This window comes from Ruditapes philippinarum, unplaced genomic scaffold (assembly GCF_026571515.1).
Source record: "Ruditapes philippinarum isolate M1 unplaced genomic scaffold, ASM2657151v2 ctg2717_1_1_1_1, whole genome shotgun sequence".
Lineage (NCBI taxonomy): Eukaryota > Metazoa > Mollusca > Bivalvia > Venerida > Veneridae > Ruditapes > Ruditapes philippinarum.
The window spans coordinates 227673-251008 of NW_026851933.1; the positions used below are offsets into that span (position 1 = coordinate 227673).

At 34.7% G+C, this 23336-nt stretch overlaps 1 protein-coding gene across 1 annotated transcript in view; it reads left to right on the top strand.

The window, feature by feature from the left end:
- The window catches only part of LOC132743394 (VWFA and cache domain-containing protein 1-like), a 57546-nt gene that overhangs the window by 18081 nt on the left and 16129 nt on the right, over positions 1 to 23336 (top strand). The window contains exons 12-20 of the mRNA XM_060731916.1: positions 1967 to 2095; positions 2792 to 2912; positions 5669 to 5756; positions 6301 to 6384; positions 9711 to 9812; positions 11958 to 12030; positions 13773 to 13825; positions 15132 to 15228; positions 19147 to 19332. Coding sequence (XP_060587899.1) covers positions 1967 to 2095; positions 2792 to 2912; positions 5669 to 5756; positions 6301 to 6384; positions 9711 to 9812; positions 11958 to 12030; positions 13773 to 13825; positions 15132 to 15228; positions 19147 to 19332 — 933 coding nt within the window. The remainder of the gene's footprint in view (positions 1 to 1966; positions 2096 to 2791; positions 2913 to 5668; positions 5757 to 6300; positions 6385 to 9710; positions 9813 to 11957; positions 12031 to 13772; positions 13826 to 15131; positions 15229 to 19146; positions 19333 to 23336) is intronic.

Sequence of the window (23336 nt, forward strand, 5' to 3'; positions counted from 1 at the left end):
ATCTTCTTTTAAAAAACCCAAAGAGGTAGAGCTTAGATATTTGGCATGAAACATCTTCTAGTGAGTGTCCTGGGGTCAAAATTGGCCCCGCCCCAGGGGGTCATTGATTTTCCCTATATGCATATAGTAAAAACTTATAAAATCTTCTTTTAAAAAAACCCAAAGAGCTAGAGCTAAGATATTTAGCATGAAACATCTTCTAATGAGTGTCTATCAAGTTTGTTCAAATAAAAGCCCTGGGGTCAAAATTGGCCCGGCCCCAGGGGGTCATTGATTTTCCCTTAATGCATATAGTAAAAACTTAAAAAATCTTCTTTTAGAGAACCCAAAGAGCTAGAGCTAAGATACTTAGCATGAAAGATGTTCTAATGGGTGTCTACCAAATTTGTTCAAATAAGAGCCCTGGGGTTGAAATTGGCCCTGTCCCGGGGGTCATTGATTTTCCTTATATGTGTATTGCAAAAGCTTTTTAAAAAATCTTCTTTGAAAAAAACCAAATAGCTAGAGTTTAGATATTAAGCATGAAACATCTTCCAGTTAGTGTCTTCAAATTTTGTTCAAATAAAAGCCCTAGGGTCAAAATTGGCCCCGCCCCAGGGGGTCATTGATTTTCCCTATATGCATATAGTAAAAACTTAAAAAATCTTCTTTAAAAGAGCCCAAAGAGATAGAGCTAAGATATTTAGCATTAAACATCTTTAATGGGTGTCTACCAAGTTTGTTCAAATAAAAGTCCTGGGGTCAAAATTGGCCCCGCCCCAGGGGGTCATTGATTTTCCCTATATGCATAATAGTAAAAACTTATAAAATCTTCTTTTAAAGAACCCAAAGAGCTAGAGCTAAGATATTTAGCATGAAACACCTTCTAGTGAGTGTCTTCAAAGTTTGTTCAAATAAAAGCCCAAGGGTCAAAACTGGCCCCGCCCTAGGGATGTCATTGCTTTTCACTATATGTGTATAGTAAAAACTTAAAAATCTTTTTTTTTTAAAACTCAACGAGCTAGACCTTAGATGTTTAGCATAAAACATCTTCTAATGGGTGTCTACCAATTTTGTTCAAATAAAAGCCCTGGGGTTTAAACTGGCCTCGCTCTGTGGGCCTATATACAGGTGAGCGACTTCGGGGCCATCATGGCCCTCTTGTTTTTCTTTTAAGTTTTTGAAGAATTGATTTTGTTATGTAATGCAATCCCTAAAAATAAAAAAGTAAACAAATTTGTTTGTTTGAATGGAAAGGAGTGTTCTAAAATATAAAAAAAACAACAGAAACTGGTCCCATCCCTTGTTTTCTTCACTACGCAGGTGGCATTAATTTAGTATGATTTGTTGTCCCGAAAAAAAATGATTTTCCCTTTGTAGAATGAAATTTCTTAGGGTGATGATCAAAATTAAAACATTGAAAACATGATTCTGAATGACATTATGATTATAGCTATGCAGAAACTTCTTGTTTAAAAGGGCGTCATAATTGCTCAGTTGGTGTCATGTTAGGTCTATTGACTTCAGATATGTCAGAACATCAGATCTGCGGAATTTAGGAATGTCAGGACATCAGGTCTGTGGACTTCAGGTATGTTAGAATATCAGATCTGTGGACTTTAGGAATATCAGGACATAAGATCTTCAGACTTAAGGAATGTCAGGGCATAAGGTCTGTAAACTTCAGGTATATCAGGGCATCAGAGCTTTGGACTTTATGAATGTCAGGACATCTGACCTGCCGGCTTCAAGTATGTCAGGACATCAGATCTGCAGACTTCATATTCCCATATGCTGTTTGCTGACATACCCTATTACAAGTAGAGATACTGATAGCAAACAGCATGGATCCTGATCAGACTGCGCGGATGTGCAGGCTGGTCTGGTTCCATGCTGGTCGTAAACGTACTATGTTGGTTTTTGTCATGGAGCGGCTCATTTGCATTTTACTTCGGAGATTATTTTAAGCATTGTACAAATATTTCAGATTTCTCATCAGCATGGAGTTTATCATAGACTGGACTTATTGTATGGTTCTCCAGATTTCCTAGGAAAAGATTCTATTTGTCACCTTCACAATGGACATTTTCTATCCTTCAAGCAGTCTGTGATAAAGGTATGCATAGTTTTACTGTGATAAGTTATTTCTGAAGTTACCTCACTCATTTGAGATTTTAAATGGAGGTCATTCTCCAAGGCCCATACTTCTTGCATGGATATTGACAGAAGTATGGTCATTTTCGTATTGAAAGCATTTATAATGGTCCTTTTCGAAAAGTCTGGATAGATCTTTAAAATTACTGAAGGTATTCACATGAAGCTTGATACATGTTGTTGTTGCCATAATTGGAGGTCACTATCCAAGGTTCATAGCTTGACAAATTATGGCATTTTGTGAACTTGAAAAGATCTTGGTTGAAACATCAATCTTCAAAATAATTGAAAATACATTGTATTCACACAATTCTTAACACATATGTCATTTGCATCATGATTGCAGGTCACTATCTAAGGTCCTTAGCTCTGGTATGGATTTTGACTGCATTATGACCCTTTTTGAACTGATTTAGTTTAAGCTTTGTGTGCAACATATATATCTTTCAAAAGAGAAATACTAATGGTTTTTTGCTTGAAACTTCATTCATGTTTTCATAATTACAATCGAAGGTCATTTACCAATTCCCATAACTCTGGCATGGACTTTGAATGAAATACATTCTTAAATTATCTAGGCTCATGTTTAACTATCGAGCACTGATAATAGCTGAGTACCCTGACCTACTGACAGTTCTTGTTTTCTTATATATTTTAGTTTGCACCGAGTCTGTTTTTACAACCAGAGAATTACAAGTATTCTGCTGAGTCACTAAACTCGGTTATCAAACTCAACAAGTTTATAAATGATGGGAGTGATACAGATCTTCTAAACCTTGGTAAGAGATTTTTAACCTTAAGCCTGATGGTAGTAACTAAATATACCAATGAAACCATTGCAGACCAAGAATAGCCAGCATAATATTTGAGGTATTTTTACTGTAATGCTTTCCCGCCAAAAATTTCTAACATCGTCCAATATCGTAACAAATCAGTTATTTCAGAACATTATTTTTTTCAAAAAATATTGGGCATTAAATTATTTACAATCACTTGATTCCTTTATCGCAATGCACTAAATTCTTGTTATAAATGGTTAAGAATTACTGAATACCAAAAATTGTGAAAAATAATGTTTCGGAAATGACCAATTTATTATGATATTGGCCGATGTTAGAATCTTTTTGGTGGGAAAGCGTTACAGTAAGACTACCTTAATTGTTATGAAGTTTCTTGCAAAACTGTTTTCTTACGTGGCCGACTGGTGGCAACAGATTCTGCCATGTGACCAGTTCAGACAAAAGAGTCAAGATAGTTTTGATTTTGAAGTTATTAGGTCACAATTACATTCTATGTTATATACTTGATAGATACATAACTTGAGAAAGAAAAAAGCCAAAGTTTTTGTTAAATGGTTGTTGGAATACTATTATTATATACATGTATATGTTACATATGCATAAGACTTGACCTTTTCTAAAATATGTAAAACTTGCCACAGAGTGTGACAGAGGAATGGAATGGTATTATAAGTTGGACACATTTCTAGTTAAATATTCAAAGCACAGTTTATTATATGTAAGATATTCTTTCTATGTTATTGATAATGCACATATGGAAAAAAAAGCTGTGCATTAGTGGAAGGGTAATAAACAACAACAACAGCGACATCATCAGTAAGCAGAACTTTAAATGCACAGAGTTTAAAAAGTATTCAACTTTTAAATAATGGTACAATGATTATATTAGTGTACAAATGTTAAAATTCTGTGATTCATGAGAGCACACCTGTTGAATCAACGTGACTTTGAAAAGCATCAGTATTTGCTAATTTACTAAAGGTAAATAATAAAAATGTGAGAGTGCAGTTTCCAGGTGAAAGTGAAGAAATTATCAAGGCTTGGTTATTATATAAAATTTCTTCTATGATATATTGATTTAAGGATGTTCTTCTTATTGCATAAACAAAAATGAAATGTAACTGTTTTGAAATGACATTATGCTTATTTCTTTTGTAAACTTTTTTGAAGGGGCGTCCGTGGCTGGGTTGTTAAGATTGTTGACTTCAAACCACTCGCCCCTAACCGCTGTGGGTTCGAATCCTGTCAGAGACTTTGGATTCTTTCATGTTAGGAAGCTATCCAGCTAGCTTACGGAACGTCGGTAGTTCTACTCAGGTGCCTGAAATAATGCACGGAAGGGCACTTGAGGTCTTCCTCCACCAGTAAAGCTGGAACTTCGCCAAATGACCTATACTGTGTCGGTGTGACATAAAATCCATACAAACAAACTTTTTGTGCCCCCACGTTAGTGGGGAGCATTTAGATTTACCCCCGTCCGTCCGTCTGTCGCACGTTACTCTAAAAGTATTTGACCGCAAGTCATGAAACTTTACAGGAATGTTGATCAGCATGTGTAGTTGTGCACCTGGGTATTTTCATGTGGATATTTTTAGTATTTTCAGAGTTATTGCCCTTGACTTAGTAAAATCTGCAATTTTCAACTTGTGTCGCATGTAACTCAAAAAGTATTTGACCTAGAGTCATGAAACTTTACAGGAATGTTGATCAGCATGTGTAGTTGTGCACCTGGGTATTTTCGTGTGGATATTATTAGTATTTTCAGAGTAATTGCCCTTGACTTAGTAAAATTTTGCAAATTTCAACTTGTGTCGCATGTAACTCAAAAAGTAGTTGACCTAGAGTCATGAAACTTTACAGGAATGTTGATCAGCATGTGTTGTTGTGCACTTGGGTATTATGTCTGGATATTTTTAGTATTTTAAGAGTTATTGCCCTTGACTTAGTAAAATTTTGCAATTTTCAACTTGTGTCGCATGTAACTCAAAAACTATTTGACCTAGAGTCATGTAATTTTACAGGAATGTTGATCAGCAAGTGTAGTTGTGCACCTGTGTATTTTCGTGTGGATATATTTAGTATTTTCAGAGTTATGGCCCTTGACTTAGTAAAATTTTGCAATTTTCAACTTGTGTCGCACGTAACTCAAAAAGTATTTGACCAAGAGTCATGAAACTTTACAGTAATGTTGATCAGCATGTGCAATTGTGCACCTGGGTATTTTCATGTGGATATTTTTAGTATTTTCAGAGTTATTGCCCTTGACTAATTAATTTTTGCAATTTTCAACATGTGTCGCATGTAACTCAAAAAGTATTTGACCTATCTGGAGTCATGTAACTTTACAGGAATATTGATCAGCATGTGCAGTTATGCACCAGGTATTTTGTTTGGATTTATTTAGTATTTTTAGAGTTATTGCCCTTCACTTAGAAAATTTTTGAAAATTAATTTCATTAAACCTTATGGGTAGGTTGCTCAGCATATTTAGATTTGCACCTGGGGTTTCGCTTGTGGATTGATCCAGTATTTGAGTTATTTCCCTTGACTTAATAAAAAGATTGACAGAACAGTGGCACAGTGGGGGCATCCGTGTCCTATGGACACATTTCTAGTTTGACTTTCATCTGTTCTCTCACTATATAATGTGACCTTTGGGTGTTTAATATTAATATAAAACATTTTGTAATTGTCTGTTCTTGAAACCTTTACTGTATGTTTCCTGTAATTTTCAGGTTTAACAGATCTTATTCTACATACACTTGTGTCAACAGACGGATTAGATTCTAAATGGACCAGCAGTGCCAAGGAAGTCTTAGAGAGGTTTTGTCCTTTTAAGTTTTTTTTCTGAAATATTCAATTTTGTGAAATTATTCCTTAAAATTTTCTGAAAAAAAACCCTTTTTTATGAAATTATTATGTCAATTAAGTACCCTGAAAGATTGGGTTCTTGATTATTTAACAATATTATGCAAAAACAACGAAAAAGAAAATAGACTGGCCTTGTATAACCATAGTCTACAATATTATCAATAGTCAGTCCCGCATATATATCATGGGTAAAAGTTTTCAGGATTACTTCTGAAGTTCAGGATTTTCAGTCTCCTGAAAGCCTTCTCTTTCCTTTGTAAAACTATGGAAAAACTGCTTGATTCAGGATTTTCAGGATATTTAAAATTTTCAACTTTTACCCATGCGTCTTACAAATTCAACGCAACAGTGAAAAAATGAGCATCATAAATGTATCGTAATTCTTGATGTCATGACAATTCAATTAATTATGTATTGAAAAGAGGTTTTTAGTTAATTTGAGCTTGTTTTTTATGTAACATACCTTATGAAGTTACAGTCATGTCATTTATTTCAGATTCTATGGCTCAACTAACGGTGTATTTAGAATATATCCAGGGTCGCCAATGGTTACCACATTTGATCACAGAGAATCTGACTGGTGAGTGAATTAAAAAATTAAAATTATAGTCACACTCTCAGCCTGAATTTGATTTGGTGAAATATTATAGGGTTAATATATTAATAATTTTGCAATAAAAAAAATGAGAGAGAAAATATAGGGCATGTTCATCAGTAGGCTGCTTGTTATCTCAAGGACAAACGTCTAATGGGGAGGGGGGGACAACTGTCCATGGGGCCGCTGTCCAGGGGGCAAATGTTTGTTACCCAAGTAGACATCCGGTAAGTTTACAAGCTTTTCACCATCCTTTTTAATATATTACCGGATGAGTTTCATTTTATCCCTTAAAAGGCATCTCCTGCAGTAGTGCCACTTTATACAAAGATGAAGAAGGAAAAATTTAAACTATCATATAGAATTTATTTTAACACCACTGCTTAAAAGAGACTCCTAATTAAAACAAAAGTATATGCAAAAAGATGCTCATGGGGCCACATAGCTAGTTTTTGAAGTAGCATAATTATGTGCATTGTCATAGTAAAAAAATATGAGGAATATTAAAATTAGATAAGTGTTATGTTTAGCTCTACTATTCAATATGGTGAGCAATTGTACTCACCCAAGTGTTGACTTCACACTGTTTATGTTTTTGCATGCAAGTTTAAAGACTGAAACTTCACTAACTTAAGAGCTTAATAGGAGGTCAGTGTATAAGACCTATACCTCTTACATAGAATTTGAAAGAATTATGGCCTTTTTTGAACTTGGAAAATTTTACATTTTTCAAACTCTTGTTTAACACATTACCCCATGAGCATTTTGTGAAAATGGCTGTTTTCATTGAAAAGTCTCCCGTTACAAGTTCAAGTTGCTATAAAAACTGCTTCAATACTAATCAAACTTGGCACAAATGTTGACTGGACCATTGCCTTTGTAACAACATGCTCAGTCTTAAATTTCCTGTTACCATGGCAACTAGGGGACATCTCAAAATTGCCAAAAATCACTATTTTGCATGGATTTTTTCCATCAAAATTGATTTCAAATTGCTGCCACTTCTCAATGGATTGAGATAGAGTCAAAGGCTTTTCAGCATTGGTAACATGTTTGCTTATGATCGACCTGAGGTCATTTTTAGCCTCTCAAAAGTCCAAAATTTTCTTGGCCCCCTTCAAACCCCCCCAAACAGAAGGGGGCACACCCCCCTTCTGGCAACCCCCTGATGTGTCTTTTGAATGGGGGACGGCACCAAAAAGTGGTCAATTTTTTAAACAACATTTTTAAAACAAAAACAAGTGTTTTGGGCCTATAATATGCATCTTTTCACCATTTGAGATAGCAAAAGGGGGGGGGGGGGGTGAAAAAGGCGTAGAAAGGCGTATATATCTGGTAATGGGTTATCAAGCACTGGAAATAATTTTGAATATGGTGTCCTACTGACAGCTCTTGTTATCTTGGGTGATTACATAAAATCTACAAAAAGTGTTTTTTAAAAACTTGTTACATGTCGTCAGGATCTTGATTTTTGGTCATTCATATAACTCTTATGGATTTGGAATGAGATCTTTTGTTAATTCCTACATCTGGACAAAATCTTTCTTTTTACTATCAAGCACTAAGAATAGTCTAGCATGCTGTCCAAATGGCAGCTCTTGTTGAATTCATTACAATATACTGGAAGTCTGCTTTGACTATCTAAACTTTACCTTAGTCAATCAGATTATTCAAAGTGCTGGCGTATCTTGGTCTGCACTGGTCGCATGGGCAGAATATGTTGCCTCTGGCAAACTAAAAATAAATTTTAGCTTGATTAGATATTGACAATTATTAAATATTATGTATTCTGCACACATAGTTTTGGGATCATATTTTGTGAACTGATACACATCTACATTTGTGAATCACCTTACCTCAACTACTTAAGGTATTCAATTGAAACTTCATTAAAATATTCTGGGTCATAAATATGGGAAACTGTCCAAGACCCATAACTCTAACATTGATTTTTCAGTGATAAATTCTTGTTTGTGCACTTTTAATGTTCCAACTTGAATGTTAGATAGTTTCGTTCTTTTCAAGCACTGAGAATAGTCAAGCCTTGCAGGGCTCACACTGGCTCAAATAAAATAATAGCCAATAATTTCAACTTAAAAAAATAATAGCCAAAAGTTCAGCGGAATATTCACGAATTAGCGATTAACAACATAAGCAGTTGATTAAATAAACATTACATATATAATTTTTTTTTTAGTTTTATAAGGATTCTCAAATAAACTGATACATTTGTGTATATTGATAACTACCTTTTTTTAAATAGAACCACAACTTTAATTGTTATTATAGAACAGAATAAAAACGTTATAATTAGTATAATTACTGTATAACAATAATATTAAAGATTCATTATAACTTTACATAATGCTGTTATCAGACAACTTTTTTTGTTTGTTCTAATCAAATTTTGTCAGCTATAACCACTGTCAATTTCCACATTTCACACAGAACTGGAGTAGATCTAGCCTATAGAAATAACACAAGTTTGCAAACTCATTCACAGAATGAAGCCTTTTTTCTGAATAATTTACTGAAAAATATCATCATCACCAATGTAATACAAATTTTCTGCCATAGTAGTAAATATTTTTAAACAGAACATAGCTTATTTCACCTTTAAATAAATATCAAAATTATCGGTGTCGCGAAAATATGTGACAATCGGATTTTTCCTGTTTTCTGAAGAAATATTCACAATTTTGGTTGTTGTGCAAATAGTTCTTTGGAAGTTAATACTTTTTAAATATTTTACCATTGTTTTCCACTGGCGATTTAGTCAAGTAGCTTAAAACAAAAAAAAATCAAAATTTGCAATTACTGCAATTCACGGTAAATTTTGGGTAAGTCAATATCCAGTTTATCAATTTTAAAACGATTTTTTGTGGCTAATTGACGGATATTTGATGGCTATTATAAATGCTGGACAATATCTTTAAAGTACTTATACAATTATACATCTCGCATGTATTTTTTCACCTCGGGCAATATAGTCTAGCAGCACGTGACCGGTAAAAAGTTGACACTCAATTAAATGCACCCCGCTGGTGTTAATTGGGTCTACTGCATTCATTATCGATTTTTACACCTTATATAAACACTGTTGGAAGTAAAAAATAATCGCCAGATTTTGTAGCCAAAATGCAAAAATAATCGCCAATCTTATAAAATAATCGCAAATGGCGACTATGGCGACCAACAGCGTGAGCCCTGCCTTGTCAAGCCCTTTGTCCATCTGGCAGCCCTTGTTAATGTTTGACCCAAATGAGCATTAAGAATTTGTATATTTAAACTTTCTATTTGTTCTGTTGCAGGTATAAAAGGAGTGTGGCTTTTCCAAATACGACAATGTATCATTATGGGAAGCTGGGCATAGTAAATAAGAACAATGTCATCATCATCAGCAGAGCTGTGGGGTAGCTATTTTTCTCTTGTTTCTCCCCAATTAATATCAGCTCTACAAATCTTTATTAATTTAAGTTAGTACACAAGATTACCCTCTTATAATATTTATAGAAAATCTATATTAATTCTTTAATATCTCTGAAATCAGAACTGATATTCATTTCAAACTTAAAATTTACTGTTACAAGATGGCCTATCAGACATCTTGCTTTGTTTTGATATACATGCCATCTGTATTTGTTTAACTTAGAAAATATCTTTGAATTTACATTTTATTATTTTGATATCTTTAAAAACAAGAAAAGATATGCAATTAAAAATTTCTATATATGGGAATGATGATAAGCAAACTCAGCAAGCCAAGGATTGCTACTCTAAATTGCATTTATTACATAGTTGTTTCACTTTCTAAACTCCATTGCTTTTGTTATAGTTAACCGGCACAAACAAAAGTTATTGTAGACTGTTTCAAATTTGATTTGACAATTGAACTGATATTTGTACTGTACAATGTTGTCTTTATTTTCATTTGAGACAAGTTCCTTTGGCATGTTTTATTCTGGCACAAAAGTTATTCCCTTTTTCACCAATCCAAGTCATTTTCTATCAAGAACATTGGTAGGGTATAGGGGCATGGGGTATGGGTATGAATTGCATTCAGCCAGTATTCTAGTTCTGATGATCAAATGAGGGTCCATAATGCTGTTCTTATTGTTACTCAACAACATCTGAGTAGAACCATGAATGTGCTGTAAGCTTGCTTGATTACTTCCTCACATGAAAGCATCTAAAGTCCCTGTTTGGATTTGAACCCATAGTGGTGAGAGGCTGTGGTTTGAAGTCAGTATATACATGTATAAACATGTACATGTATAGTTTCATAACCAAAACGTCCTTGATGACATTTTTATTCAAGACACTATTATCACTTTTTGCCATCAGGGTGCTCCATTGAATATTTTCGTCCTTTACAATTTGTTTTCCAGCACGTTTTAACCTTTTGACATATCATTTAGTGTCACACTCATTGAACTATACAGTTAAAACCTGTAAATGTTTGTTTTCTATGTATTCATAATATCATGTTTTTATCAAACACAGATTTTTGTTTCATCTTTTTTAGCACAAAAATGCTGTTCTTAAATGTGCCATGGAAATTAAAGTAATAGTGAAACTAATATTACATTGGGATGGTGGATATATATGTGGGACAGCTGTTTTTTTTTCCACAGAAAGATTGAACGGGTACATATGCACTCAAAAGGCGATCGAAGCAGTTCGCAAGCATGCTTTCATAATACACAATTTTCATGTACTTGGATGAACCTTTTTTTTTTTTATGTAACTATTGCCTTTACTGTGTTTGTGACATGTTCAAATTTTGATAATTATTTACTATCCTGTTTTGTTTATAAAAGCATGGCTTTGATGTACTTGAAGTCAAATGTACTAAAAGTTGTGTGTAGAAAGGCCGCTTAAATTTATAACAATCATTTGCCTCTGGTCTCATATTTCATATTAGTAAAGTTATTTTTGTGATGGCTGACTATAAGCAAAGTTCCACAACTCCTAATTATATTTTGACAAAGTTGTATACCCCAATTTTATTGATAGTTAGAAAAAGTGTAAATTTACAGTTACTTATACATGTATATTTCTGAAAACAGAAATTTATATTAACTTAATTAAAAGTGTTTGTTGAGGGTCACAAGAAAATTCAGCAGACAAAGCCCTGTACTTCTCTGTTGCGATCATGTGACACTATGTATTAAATAGGCTTGATACACTTTAAACTTTACTCAAATGTCCACTTTAACAAGACAATGTTTAGAATCCATTCCACCTTTAAACTGGATAAAAGTCAAAGTCAATCTAGGAGGTGAATATATGCCAAGACAGACAACTTTGTGTCTTCATTTAAGGTTATTGATTTCAAATCCCTTGCCCCTCACTGCTGTGGGTTTTCATCCTGTCAGGGACTTTGGATTCTTTCATGTGAGGACATTATTTAGCTCACTTATGGTAGGTTAGTTCCAGAGATGAAAGCTGAAATAATCCAGAATATGACTGACCTGATATTGTATAATTTTATTATGTATTAAACAAAAGAACTATTTCTGGTCAATATTTGATTTTTTTTTTATTTTATATTTCAGATCGAAGAGATTGTTAGGTGTGGTAGGAATGACAGTAACTCCCAGATTCCTCATGTCACAGCTGCTCAATTCTGTAATGTATCTTTTTTGTCCTTTCATAAAGTAGCTTATAGAAAGTTAAATTGGGGAAGACCCTTGGAGGGATATAATGAAGCTTAAAAGTGAAAATTGTAGATTCCGTTTGAGCCCCCACCCACAGGCACCCTGCTTTAGCAGTATTAAATCCTCAATACATTAAAATATTGAAATTTATGTACCCTTTGTACCAGGAATATATACTGGAGCTGAAGAATGGGGCAGCTTTTTATTGTTAACCATGATTTTGTGTAGTGTATCAATCAAGTTTAACTTTACCAATTTACCAAGATTAATCTCCCCCTAAACAATATACAGAATTGCACAAAAAAAACAAAAATGAAATAAAGAGGATATTCAAGTTTTTCCTATAAATACATGATTTATTTTCATTGAGTGGTATGAAAATAAATATTTCATGAGTGGCAGTAGCCACAAGTGAAATAATGGTAACTTTCATGCCACAAGATGTAAAAAAATCATGACTGTATTTTGCGATAGAATTTGAAAGACTTTCCCTTAAATTTTATGAACTGGCAGAATTTAAAAGAAATTATTCTAACAAGACACCAGTGAAAATACAGAAAATATGTTTCAATGCAGTGAAAAATAAATTTTAACAGTGAAAATACGGAAGATGAAAATACGCATTTTATTTCATCAATATTTCTCACTATTTCATTTATAAGTATATAATAAATAAGATAATATCATTGTGCAGAAGTTAATTATGAAAAGACAGAGTGCACTTAAACAGACAGACTCTGACCTTTACTTATGTCAGAACTGAGAAATGCACTGTCTGAACCATTGCAGGGGTAGTTATTCATTTTCATTTACGCACAAATGTTTAACACCTTTATAAACGGTATTGGTACCCCATAATTTTGAGGCATGGAGGAGCACTTGACCATTTAGTTTATTGTTTAAAAGGCAGAATGTTTGTACTGTCTGACCTTCACTTTTGGTAGAACTTAGAAATGCACTGGCTGAACCAATTTGCAGTGGTAGTTTTTTTTTCATATACCCACAAAATGTTTAAAGTACAGAAAAAGTCTCATCTTTATACTCAGTAACTTAACAATCTGGCGAATGAAGAAACCAACAGTATGTTTAAACATTTATGTCTATGTAATATCATTTTAAGGGTAGACATAATGATATACTGCATTATGGCTGCATTGAACCACTATTCAAAATTCCATTTCCCTTGATTTTACTCATATTTTTCTGGTTAAGAAGACGTACAATATTTTGATGAAACACCATATATTTTGTACTCTGTGATGCTTTTCATTGAGTGACAGTCTGCGTGCTAAACTCAATAATGAGAGCATCACATAAATAATGAAGCGGACAATGGTATGATCCTTGGGACAAGGTGAAGTTTCTCTGTGAAATTGATCTTTGACATTGAATCATATACAAATGTTGTCATTTTCACTTACTCCTGATTTTAAAATCATGTGGGATAAGTAGTCAATCACTTACAGAAAAATTTGTAATTACTGGTTAGTTATCCGGGAACGGTAAGGAGATTTGAACACTATGATATGACCAAATCATGTGTTAAAATCTTAAAAAAAAAAAAACAAATGAATTAAACTTTGTAGATTCCTATTTAAGTGATATACATGAAAATGTTGGCACTTTTATAGTGAGGATCATAACTAAGGGGTCAGCCACTAAAATGATTATTATTCTGTATTATTTATTGTTGTTGTTTGTTTCTCTTTACAGGTGCAAGAATGTTCAGGAGGTAACCATGAGTGTCACATTGTGGACAGTACTGGGTAAGTTTGTTATGATAAAGATGTAAATTCTGAAATCTCATAATTTTTGTGGTATAAAATTGATTCATTCAAGAATCGCATATCTGCAAAAGGCAAATGAAACCTGACAATGCTAGACACTCAGTTTCTATAACTTTTTTTCTATTCAGAAATGGAACTTAATCATAGAAAAATAAGAACAAATTATTAAGCTTATTTATCAGTAGAAAACCTTTTAAGAGTGACTATTAAAAAAATAGGTAAAGCTATTGTACTCACCCCGGTATTTTTGTCTTAAGTTTTTGCGTGCAAGTTGGTGTATCTCAAAAACTACTGAAGGGATTGAATTGAAACTTCACACTTGTTCTCTGTGATTTTCTGGCATGTCAGACAGGATTATCTTCCGTTTTCACCGGTGCTAGAAAAGTCTGTCTTACATCCCCCATGTAAGATTAGTCACTTCCTTTAAATGACGTTATTGACGAGAGCCTTTTATGAATGAATTGTGTTCTTAGGATGACGTCACTTAACCGTTATGAATGTAGCTGTAAGTTCATACGCTACTTTAAGAAAAAAGTGCGTAATGAGAATATCAGTTTTCGTAATTTCTGGTTAATGGATATGTAATATGCAAGAAAAAGAAACACTTGTTGGTGCAGACGGGAATATCTAGCTCTCGGGTAACTGTTTAGCGGAAACTCGGCAGAGCCTCGTTACCACTGTAAACAGTTACCCTTGAGCTAGACATTCCGGTCTGTACCGGCAGTAGATGTAAGATTCATATAATCTAATATGATGGTCACAGGTTCCATAGTTACCTTTTTACAGAGTTATGGCCCTTTTCTTACGTTCAAGAACTGAGAATAGTAGAGCACAGACAGCTTTAAGAACTTCTAGCACCTGGTGATTCAGACATGTCCATTTCTATTGATAGTCATCTGCTTCTCAATTCATGGGCCTGTTGTACCATACACACTCTCACAGCTCTTGCAGCACTGTTGAGTGCTAAAGCTTTAGCATTTTGATTTTAAATTACCTTTAACCTTTATTCTTCTAGCGGTAACTAATTTTACCTAGGCAACCAGTGTGCATCAAGATCAGTCTGCACTTCTGTGCTGTCTTATCATGGTCTACACTGATTGCTATTTGATAAGTACTTATTTTGAAATTTCCCCTAAAGTGATGCATTGTTTAGTCCAGATTTAAAGATAGACAACTCCATTTAAGATATTTAGCATGGTAACAGTTTAAATACATATAAGAATTAGATCAGTATGTAAAGTAAGGTAGCTATAGATTCAGATTTCTTGTTTCTATCTTGTTACAGGAGGGTGTTTGATGCACTAGATCCAAACACAAATGGACACTTAACAAAGTTGTTTCCATGGATTACAAATGAACTTGTAATAAGGAAAAAAATAAAGGTGTGCATTTTGAAATTTTTTTATGTTAGTAACTGCTTGTTTGTTTATTATTTACAAATTCTAACACTATCAGAAATTTTCCTATATAGACAAAGAAGGCCGGAAGCGTGCATTATTCTACAACAATGCACTCGCCGTTCTTATTATCTCCCCGTGCATTTTCACATTGAGAGCGCCATTTTGTTTTAAATCTGATAAATAAAAACATTTTTTGTGTCGAATTTTGTTGTGAAAACTATCTAGAATGAAAGAAAATGGTATTACTTATAAAATGAATCCGAACACCAATATCTAAAATTCAGTCGTTTAAGCTGTATAGACTTTTAAAGTGTTGTTTATGTGACGTCATAATGTAGCACCAAACAGCATGTGCAAAACAATCAAATCAAGTACACTATTTTAAAGTCAAAAACGACTTAAGTTTTACATTTATTTCACTTTTAATAATTTGTATTTCGCTTGAAAAATAATAGAGTGAAATAAAATAAACAAACAAAGTTTTATCAACGTTTTCAAAATTTGTTAATCTCAAAATGTTTCTACACACGTAGATTTAATGAAAGTTTCGCTTGATGACATCACTGTTTGTTGTTCGGATGCGCATCATTATATCACTCGGACGCCCTCGTGATATAATTCCTTGCATCCGAACTCCAAACAGTGATGTTATTGAGCGATAAAATCACTGTTTGGGATATATTATTATGCCCCCATTTCGAAGAAAAGGGGGTATATTGCTTTGCACTTGTCGGTCCGTCGGTCCGTAGACCAAATGGTTTCCGAGTGATAACTAAAGAACCCTTAGGCCTAGGAACTTCAAACTTGGTATGGTGATTGGTCATGACCAGTAGATGACCCCTATTGATTTTGGGGGTCAAGGGTCAAAGGTCAAGGTCACATTGACCTTGTAGCAAAATCGGTTTCCGATCAATAACTAAAGAACCTTAAGGCCTAGGAACTTCAAACTTGGTATGGTGATTGGTCATGATCAGTAGATGACCCCTATTGATTTTGGGGTCAAGGGGTCAAAGGTCAAGGTCTCATTGACCTTGTAAGCAAAAACGGTTTCCGATCAATAACTAAAGAACCTTAAGGCCTAGGAACTTCAAACTTGGTATGGTGATTGGTCATGATCAGTAGATGACCCCTATTGATTTTGGGGTCAAGGGGTCAAAGGTCAAGGTCACAATGACCTTGTAAGCAAAAGCGGTTTCCGATCAATAACTAAAGAACTTTAAGGCCTAGGAACTTCAAACTTGGTATGGTGATTGGTCATGATCAGTAGATGACCCCTATTGATTTTGGGGTCAAGGGGTCAAAGGTCAAGGTCACATTGACCTTGAAAGCAAAAATGGTTTCCGATCAATAACTAAAGAACTTTAAGGCTTAGGAACTTCAAACTTGGTATGGTGATTGATCATGATCAGTAGATGACCCCTATTGATTTTGGGGTCAAGGGGTCAAAGGTCAAGGTCACATTGACCTCTTGGGTAAAAACGGTTTCTGATCAATAACGAAAGAACCCTAAGGCATAGGAACTTCAAACTTGGTATGGTGATTGGTCATGACCAGCAGATGACCTCTATTGATTTTGGGGTTAAGGGGTCAAAGGTCAAGGTCACATTGATCTTGTAGGTAAAAACTGTTTCCGGTCAATAACGAAAGAACCCTTAGGCCTAGGGATTTCAAACTTGATATGGTGATTGGTCATGATCAGTAGATGACCCCTATTGATTTTGGGGTTAAGGGGTTTAAGGTCAAGGTCACATTGATCTTGTAGGTAAAAACTGTTTCTGATCAATAACGAAAGAACCCTTAAGCCTAGGGATTTCAAACTTGATATGGTGATTGGTCATGATCAGTAGATGACCCCTATTGATTTTGGGGTCAAGGGTCAAAGGTCAAGGTCACATTGACCTCTTGGGTAAAAACGGTTTCTGATCAATAACGAAAGAACCCTAAGGCATAGGAACTTCAAACTTGGTATGGTGATTGGTCATGACTAGCAGATGACCTCTATTGATTTTGGGGTTAAGGGGTCAAAGGTCAAGGTCACATTGATCTTGTAGGTAAAAACTGTTTCCGATCAATAACTAAAGAACCCTTAGGCCTAGGAACTTCAAACTTGGTATGGTGATTGGTCATGACCAGCAGATGACCCCTATTGATTTTGGGAAGGGGTCAAAGGGCAAGGTCACATTGACCTTGTAGGTAAAAATGGTTTCCAATCAATAACTTAAGAACCCTGAGGCCTAGGAATTTCGAACTTGGTATGGTGATTGGTCATGACCAGCAGATGACCTATTGATTTTGGGGTCAAGGGGTCAAAGGTCAAGGTCACATTGACCTTGAAGGTAAAAACGGTTTCCGATCAATTTACTAAAAAAGCTTAGGCCTAGGAACTTCAAACTTTGTATGATAATTGGTCGTGACCAGCAGATGACCCCTATTGAGTTTTGGGTCAAGGGGTCAAAGGTCAAGGTCACATTGACCTTGTAAGTAAAAACGGTTTCTGATCAATAACTTAAGAACTCTTAGGCCTAGGAACTTCAAACTTGGCATGGTGATTGGTCATGACCAGCAGATGACCTATTGATTTTGGGGTCAAGGGGTCAAAGGTCAAGGTCACTTTGACCTTGAAGGTAAAAACGGTTTCCGATCAATTGATTAAAAACGCTTAGGCCTAGGAACTTCAAACTTTGTATGATGATTGGTCGTGACCAGCAGATGACCCCTATTGAGTTTTGGTCAAGGGGTCAAAGGTTAAGGTCATGACCAGTAGATACTTGATAACCCTTATTAATTGTTTGATCACTGGGTCAGAAGTCATGCATAATAACCTTATCACATGACTAATTGGCTGCTGATAGGGGGCATACATGTTTTACAAACATATCTTGTTTCTTAAATAATGCACGGTTTTCGTTCAAATGCTTTGTAATTAATCTCTCAGGCCTATCAGTCTTCGTGATTATATTACTACGAATTTGAACTCAAAAAATTTTAACAATTTTCATCAATCTGCATAATTCACCAATATTTCCACGTCACTAGCTTAACCACTTATACAATGACAAGCCTTTGCCACCAGGAAAACTTGAACATCTGTACAGGAAAACCAAGCTTTGTATGATATTGTCTGACTAATTTTAAATTTAATCTCAATATCCCAAAATTGATAAGGGACAGTTTCAAAAATAGAAGATTTACAAATCAATTTTAGAAATTCAGGGGGTGAAAGGTTGAAAATTTACAAAATTTCAAAAAATGAGTTGCCAGCAGTATAGAGCCTGGTCAGACTGCGGGCCTGGCCCGATACTTATGACAAAGGCTTATCAGTTTTGGTACCAGCATGTAGTGGGTTGATATAAAGCTGCAGTTTTAAAGCACTCCACCAGATTTGTGTAAATTTTCCACAAAATAAAAATAAAAAGATGTTCTCATAAGTGAAAATGTTGTCAGGTGTACAAATAAAGAGGCTTAACATTAGCGCCTACGATCCTATAACATATGGAAATATGGAGAATTTTTTCCTACTCAATATTATAAATAACATGCTAGAAATATTTAAGTCTGCCAAATTTTTACCAAAAATCTTGAAATAGTAAATATATTTATCTAAGTTTTTATTTTTTGCAGACTAGTGGCATCACTCTTAAACATTGTGTGCAAATTTATAAACGGTGGACTTTTTTCACAACGCAGAATGAGCTGAAAAGGGCTTTTGTGCGAATGTAAAATCACATTTTAAATATTGCGATTTTATTATTTATATTATAAACACCAGTCAGATATAATAAAAAAATAAAACATTTGAAAAATCATTAGTGCCACACACTCTTTGAATATTCAATATGACTGTGAATATAAAAAAGGTTGATGAAAGAATTATTTAGTGTTTTTTTTCTTATTTTACAGCAAGAATGGTGTACAGGTTTTTCTGATGGCTATCATAAAATGATCATGACCTTGACAGACAGTATAACCTTGAACTCAAATGACCCATGCCAACAATTCAGCCTTTCACAGGTCAAGGACACTAACTTATTTGTACTGGTCTTAAGAAATCGTGAGAAATTTAAATGTCAGGACTCTAGTTATAAGGTATGTTGTATTATTCATGTAAATGATAAGGGACAAAAAGTAGTGGGACTATCCTCTTCAATCTGGCATTGGCATTAACACCAGCGTCAGCTTCAGCGTAACACCTTGGTCAATGTATTTCATTTGTGTGCCAGGTGTTATCTCTACTGTAAATTTTATGAAGGGAATGGGTTGAAACTTCACACACTTATTTGAGAGCATAATAAGAGGTCAATGTTTAAAGTGTATAAAACTAACATAGGTTTTGACAGAATTATTGCCCTTTTTAAATCTATATTATCCAGGCTCTTGCTATACTATCAAGCACTGAGAATAGTCGAGCATGCTGTCCCACTGACAGCTCTTGCTTTCTGAGAAGCTTTTTTAGTATGGGAATATGCTGCAAACTTTTAATCTATGGTTCTTATCAATACATACAGTATACGGGTATATGGTAGAATTCATATGACTAGCACCTTAACTTTCAAAACTATTACCATTTTGAACTTAAAATTTATATAAAAATTGTTAATTTTGTGTTACTTGCTCATGGTGTCTTTTTTCTTTTAAACTTTACCTAGTCCTCTAACTTAGAGGACATGGAGTCTTAACAATAGAGTTTTGCCTTTCCATTTCCTGCCTTGGCACTAATCCTGAACAATTTACATTGAAAATCATTGACCAATGTGGCAGTTTTGGGAAACGTTCACAGTCTTAAGCGTTATTTCTTGTTATGTTGGAAAGTAAATTGTTTATTTCATTGTTTGTTATAGGTGTTAATAAGTATCTCAGAATTCCAGTGTGGTGACTTGTTTTTTTACTGAAAAAATGTCATTTCACAGGGGATTGGTTATGGAAAGTTTGACCAAACTTCAAGAATAATAACAAATTGAACATGAATCACCACACTGTTTAGTCACTATCAATTCAACATATGATATTAAAGATTTCAAGTAGATCTTCAAAATGCCTTTTATATAAATCCAAATAATATAAATTAAGTATCATTAATAGACATTAATTGAAAATATAATAAAAAAATTACATTAATTATCTCAATATAAGATTATATTTGATCAAAACATGACATTGTTGTAGTGTGTATTAAACATAAATTCAAATTAATATGTTGTAAATTCTTAGCAAATACACTGTGTGTATCCCATAATGCTTGAATGTGAAAAAGACAAGGAAATTGTGTAATAGATCTCATTCTGTTAAATATATGGTCATAAGGAGCAATACATTTGAACAAATATATTTTATAGTAATCAAACTGAAAGAAATGAATCAGAGCATATGGCTTATAAGAATTATGTTTTAACCCGCGTTTCAAACATTTTCAGAAAAATGTTTACTTTTCAAGATCATTTCTGAAAATGACATGCTTTACTCTTGTGTTTGAGGAATTATGGAAAAGGGTCTGAAAATTGGAATTGCAAGTACCACACAGACAAGTTAGACAGCACCATCATGAATTCAAGACTGGTTCTATGCTTGTCATATTTATATTTCTTGGTTATCTACACAAACACTTGAAGAATAAACAATATGAAAGTTTCTTAGCAGTTTCACTTAAAAACAATCCATTGGATGTGATAAATTGATCTTTGTTACAAGCATGCCTTTTCAACTTGTTATTAAATGTTTGTTCATGAGAGATGAGAGGCTTCTTGAATGAGTCTGTTCATGCCCTTGAGCTAAATTTACAAATATTGCAACAAACAATTAAATCAAGGAAAATGCCATCACAGACTACTAAATTCTATTTGGATAGTTCTATACAGTATACTAAAATATGAAGTGTATACATTGCCATTGAAATACTGCTTGATTGATTGTGTTTGTGAGATCACACTTTGTTAAGTCTGTTCATGAGATACTGCTTTGTTGAGTCTGTTCATGAGATGCCTGATTATGTCTGTTCATTAAATACTGCATAATTGAGTCTGTTCATGAGATACTGCTTGATTGAGCCTGTTCATGAGATACTGTTTTGTTGAGTTTGTTCACGAGATACTGCCTGATTGAGTGTGTTCATGAGATACTGCATAATTGAGTCTGTTCATGAGATACTGCTTGATTGAGCCTCTTCATGAGATACTGCTTTGTTGAGTTTGTTCATGAGATACTGCCTGATTAAGTCTGTTCATGAGATACTGCTTGATTGAGACTGTTTATGGGGGTACTGCTTGATTTAGTCTGTTCATGAGATACTGCTTGATTGAGCCTGTTCATGAGATACTGCTTTGTTGAGTTTGTTCATGAGATACTGCCTGATAAAGTCTGTTCATGAGATACTGCTTGATTGAGTCTGTTCATGAGATAATGCCTGATTGAGACTGTTCATGAGATACTGCTTGATTGAGACTGTTAATGAGATACTGCCTGGTTGAGTCTGTTCATGAGATACCTGATTGAGTCTGTTCATGAGATACTGCTTGATTATGTCTGTTCAAGAGATACTGCCTGATTAAGTCTGTTCATGAGATACTGCTTGATTGAGTCTGTTCATGAGATACTGCTTTGTTGAGTTTGTTCACGAGATACTGCCTGATTGAGTCTGTTCATGAGATACTGCCTGAATGAGTCTGTTCATGAGATACTGCTTTGTTGAGTTTGTTCATGAGATATTGCCTGATAAAGTCTGTTCATGAGATACTGTCTGATTGAGTCTGTTCATGAGATAATGCCTGATTGAGACTGTTCATGAGATACTGCTTGATTGAGGCTGTTTATGAGATACTGCCTGGTTGAGTCTGTTCATGAGATACCTGATTGAGTCTGTTCATGAGATACTGCTTGATTATGTCTGTTCAAGAGATACTGCCTGATTAAGTCTGTTCATGAGATACTGCTTGATTGAGTCTGTTCATGAGATACTGCTTTGTTGAGTTTGTTCACGAGATACTGCCTGATTGAGTCTGTTCATGAGATACTGCCTGATTGAGTCTGTTCATGAGATACCGTGGCCGAGTGGTTAAGGTCGTTGACTTCAAACCACTTGCCCCTCACCGCTGTGGGTTCGAATCTGACAGGGACTTTGGATTCTTTCATGTGAGGAAGCTATCCAGCTAGCTTACGGCACGTCGGTGGTTCTACTCAGGTGCCCGTTCGTGCCTGAAATAATGCACGGAAGGGCACCTGAGATCTTCCTCCACCAGTAAAGCTGGAACTTCGCGATATGACCTATACTGTGTCGATGTGACGTAAAACCCAAAACAAACAAACAAACAATTCATGAGATACTGCCTGATTGAGTCTGTTCATGAGATACTGCCTGATTGAGTCTGTTCATGAGATACTGCTTTGTTGAGTCTGTTTATGAGATACTGCTTGATTGAGTTTGTTCATGATACTGCCTGATTGAGTGTGTTTCTGGGGGACTACTTAATTGTCTGTTCCCAGGATACTGCTTGATTGTTACTGTCTGCTTGATTGTGTCTGTCCCTGGGATACTGCTTGATTGTGTCTGTCCCTGGGATACTGATTGATTGGGTCTGTTCATGAGATACTGCTTAGTTGAGTCTGTTCATGAGATACTGCTCTGTTGAGTCTGTTCATGAGATACTGCCAGATTTAGTCTGTTCATGAGATACTGCTTGATTGAGTCTGTTCATGAGATACGGCTTGATTGAGTCTGTTCATAAGATAATGCCTTATTGAGTCTGTTCATGAGATACTTCTTGATTGAGACTGTTTATGAGGTACTGCTTGATTGAGTCTCTTCATGGATACTGCTTGATTGAGTCTGTTCATGAGATACTGCTTGATTGAGTCTGTTCATGAGATACTGCCTGATTGAGTCTGTTCATGAGATACTGCTTTGTTGAGTCTGTTCATGAGATACTGCTTTGTTGAGTCTGTTCATGAGGTACTGCCTGATTGTGACTGTTCATGAGATACTGCTAAAATTGTGTCTTTTCATGATTGAGTCTGTTTCTGGGGTACTACTTAATTTTCTGTTCCCAGGATACTGCTTGATTGAGTCTGTTTCTAGGTTACTGTCTGCTTGATTGTGTCTG